We start from the raw sequence: 4,440 nt of genomic DNA on the forward strand, positions 1-4,440 counted from the left end.
CCTGTCCATGTCTTAGAAAAGTTTAGTTAAGGCCCTTACTTCGCTTTACTAAAAACTTTTCGTTTCCTTATAAGGTAATGGACTTTTTCAACAATTTTGAAAAAAGGTCCATTTCGAATAAGTGTTCCTAGATTTCCGATGTCTCATGTAATATTTAGAACAGTATAAACCTTAACTTCTTTTAAAAATTTTCTTCTCTCCGTTCAAAACTTGTCGCCTGTCTAATGTCGAACGCATGTCCATGCCTTAGAAAAAATTAGTTTAGAACCTTACTTCACTTTATTCAAAACTTTTCTTTTTCTTATAAGGTAGTGGGCAGGCCTTCAATTATTTTGAAAAAAGGTCAATTTCGAATAGGAATTCCTAGAATCCCGATGTCTCATGTAATACCATTAGAACAGTATAAACCTTAACTTATTTTAAAAATTTTCCTCTCTCCTTTTAAAAATTGTCGCCCGTCTAATGTCGAACGCATGTCCATGACTTAGAAAAATTAGTTTAGGCCCTTACTTCACTTTATTCAAAACTTTTCTTTTTCTTATAAGGTAGTGGGCAGGCCTTCAACAATTTTGAAAAAAGGTCAATTTCGAATAGGTATTCCTAGAATCCCGATGTCCCATTAGAACAGTATAAACCTTAACTTATTTTAAAACTCTCTTCTTCTCTCCGTTTAAAAATTGTCGCCTGTCTAATCTCGAACGCATGTCCATGCCTTAGAAAAATCTAGTTTAGGCCTTCCCCCCTTCCAAGCCCACTATTTCCCGAAACACGTCCAATAAAAATTTTGAGATAGCCCTTTCGTTTAGCGTAGTTGATTTCCAGATAGAAATTATGTTTTTAGGGGGACACTCCCCAACAGCCCTCAGGGCAAGGATTTTACGTTATGCCCAGGGGGAATATAAGGTTTTTATTTTATACTATTTCCAAATATCATGGCCCCTTTTCTGAAAATACACCCACCCCCCTGATGGTCCGGGATATAGCCCTAGGAATATATTAAAAAAATCAACCAATCAAATTCTCACTTTACAATATGAAAGAACATGTAAGAATATTACAAGAAAGAATGTCATCACAAGATTCGACACAACGATGGATTTATACAGTTATATATGGGACCTCAGAATGGGAGGGGGGTATAATGTCAAAAAAGTGACCATGACACTTGGAAAAAATCTAGCATGAAATTGAAAATTCTGGCTTAACTAACTAAGTTTTAATGTTTTCTTTAAATTAGCCCCTGAAATATCCTTGTCAGGAGGCAAATAATCTCTAAGAACAATATTATGAATAGAATATTCAAAAAATTTTGAAATTTAGGATCTAGAAGTTTCTTTATCTCTTTTATTTTTCTTTCTTCCTTTCTTAGATATCTCTTTTAGAGAAGTAAATACCCATAAAAACTAAAATTGTGCTGCAAAGGGCCACTACTTGTCCCCCTTAGTTACGCCACTGGTTTGATATATGGAAAACCGGTTAGAGTCGCTGCTCTTATACAGATTCTCTATATAGATAATGACTCTGGAGACGAAGCCAAAAAATCTGAAGCTAGTGCCAGTGACTGTGAAGAAACTGCAAATGACATTGAAGGTGAAGAGAATGAACTATTAAATGTGAGAAAACGAAGAATCAGCAGAAATAAACCACCCAAGCCAGTGAAAATACAGAAATTCAGTGCAAAATGGATAGAAGATAAAGACTTGCAGGTCTGGCTGCAAAGATATCCAAGGGATAGGACAAAATCTTAGCGTAGGTTTTGCGAAAAGATCATTACCGGCGGCCTATCCCATTTACGTAGACATGCACTGAGGGAAAGTCACATATCCAAAGTTGTTAGTATGAAGAACCAAGTGCGTATTGCTGATGACCAAACCAATGAGTTTACTTTATCAGGAGCAGCAAAGGAAAGAGAACTAATTAGCCAACAGGTGACAGCTTTACAGTGTGCAATGTAAGCCTGGGTAGCATCAAAATCCAAGAAGATGAGTATTATGGACAGCTTGCCCGAATTGCTTAAAAAATTTATCCCTGATTCATCAGTAGTAAAGCTTCTTGCATGTGGAAGAACTAAAACCACTGGACTAATTAAAAACGTATTTGCCCCGTACACCATCAGCCAGCTGAGCTCAAGATTGGAAAAATCGCTCTTTTCGCTGATGGTTGATGAAAGCACTGATAAGTGTGGGACAAAATACTTAGTCATCATCGTTCGCTACTATGACAAAACTACATGCGGAATCAAGGAAGACTTTTTGGCCATTCCAGATGTTGGGGATACAACAGCAATGGGCCTTAAAAACTTGATCTATGAGACTTTAGGTGAGAAGAAGATGACAATAAAAAACTGCATAGGATTTGCATCTGATAATGCAAGTGTGATGCTTAAGAAGAACAACGGCCTTGCAACCCTCATAAAGAAAGATATTCCCTGGCTGGCTATTTTCGGATGCTTCTGTCACAGTTTTGCACTATGCTCTGCTAGTGCTTGTGAGCAGTTACCTACAGAGATCGTCAGATTGAGCAATGATATATACAGGTACGTTTCGAATAGTGCCAAACGACTCCGTGAGTATAAGGAATTCCAAAAGTTCTGTAAAGTAGCCGAGCATGCACTCCTGTACCCATTTGCATCTCGCTGGTTAGCGTTTGAGGCCGTCTCTCAGAGGCTGGTGGAATAGTTCACTGCTCTGACGTTGTTTTTCGCCTTACCTGGTGTAGCAATAAAAGTTTTTTGGCCGTCCTAATAGCGGTAATGAAGATTGATCGCGTCAAGTCTAGAATTATACCTTGAAACTGCGAACTTACACCTTATAAGTTCTCCGATAGCGTCGCTTATAGCGCCAAAGATTGTGCCATTGAGCCCTGCGCCACAACGATGGGGAGTGAAGTAAATTTATAACCACGCCACCCTCAATTATTGAGAGAAAATAATATGTGTAGCCATATAAATGTGACCTCTTTTCTTCGAGCGATCTGAAGATCAGTTTCCCTGGGAACGTCCTTGGAGATTTTCGGAACTAATTACCTGCTACTAGGCTAGATACAGACATATAAAATGGAATAAACACAGGTAAAAAACAATAGATTTATTGGGACTTACATATTTAGGTGCACAACAGTGAGTCACTTCGAACGACAATAATGGTGACAGAGGTACAACAATCAAAGAATTGTTACGGTCGTACGCCGAGTAATTCTGTCAAAGCGGTCCTGATCCTCAAATACGAATACCTTCAAAAAGCACTTTTACCCCACTACCATACACAATTCTTTCGTCCTGCGCTGTAAGGACTGGCTCGCAATTGGCTCACGTGGCCCAAGGATGCGAACCCTCATCCAATAATACGTCTCAAATATTTTTGATGATTCAAACGTTCACACGGCTCTTATAGTTTAAACTTCCTCAGAAATATTGTGCGTAGTATTTTTTTTTGTTACTAATTATCTTAGCGAAATTCAAACCGACTAGCGTCGTTGTTTGACTGAAGCTAGAATGCAATTTCTCTTTATGCTGATTAAGAATTTATGCTCTTGGAAGCGGTATTTGAACTCAATTAGTGGGCGTTTGATTTCGGTCCTAATCATATTTAAAAGGAAAGAATCTTTGTATTTTAAATATATCGCATTTTGCTCACGGTACATATTACCCGACCCATTAATTAATGACGTGCCGTCATTATGACTTGCTTGCCTTTGGGCTTTTAAAATGTTCGCATTTTATTAAATATTTCTTCTGCATAATTATTTTATATTTATGCTATGGCTTAATCAGGAGTGCTAAAAATTTTCTCTATTACTTTTCTTATTTTATTCTACATCCCTATCTAAAATTCATCTACCGGACTAAGATTATTCCTGGTTCTAGGCTAACTACTATACTAAAGATTTTTTTTCTTTGAATTCACTTTTTACAAGGCTTTTCTTTTGCTGTTTATATGGCACACTACTTTTTATCTACGCTACATTAATTGAATAGCTCGACAACGCTGCACATAACTTTATCTGGACATCTAACACTACATACAAAAACGATTTAAAACACACAATATTGGGTTTGCCATATTCACTGGTAAAATAAAAACACTTTCACTGGGGATGTTTTGCTACGCAACGTTAATGATGGGATATTGGGATTTTTGAGCTATCAAAGTTATTAAGAAGTAACATATGTAAATTCACATCTATTTCAGTACCTTCGAGGATTTTTGGTGCACTCAATCCTTCTGTTGTAAATTATTTTCCTTCACTCTTTTCGTCTTGGCAAAATTTTTGAAGCACTTACGTTATGGTTTCTTCATGGGACGGTTCAAGCACAATTGTGTTCACACGACAGGCTTTCTCTAATTGTCAACTGGGAAATGATGCTTCCAACTACAGGTGTGGAAATATGCCATCAGAGTTCATTCTTACCTGCTTTTCGATAGTTCATAGGGTGCCTTA

The 4,440-nt window shown here is 37.4% G+C and overlaps 1 protein-coding gene across 1 annotated transcript; it reads left to right on the top strand.

The window, feature by feature from the left end:
* Positions 1-1,982: 1,982 nt before the first annotated feature.
* LOC148943384 (protein ZBED11-like) lies at positions 1,983-2,678 on the top strand. Its single transcript, XM_089101117.1, has one exon. It carries the CDS (start codon positions 1,983-1,985, stop codon positions 2,676-2,678), a length of 696 nt encoding a protein of 231 aa, XP_088957243.1.
* The last annotated feature ends 1,762 nt before the right edge of the window (positions 2,679-4,440 follow it).

The sequence above is a fragment of the Artemia sp. Qi Xiang Cuo genome, chromosome 15, assembly GCF_049724085.1.
Source record: "Artemia sp. Qi Xiang Cuo chromosome 15, ASM4972408v1, whole genome shotgun sequence".
Taxonomy (NCBI): domain Eukaryota; kingdom Metazoa; phylum Arthropoda; class Branchiopoda; order Anostraca; family Artemiidae; genus Artemia; species Artemia sp. Qi Xiang Cuo.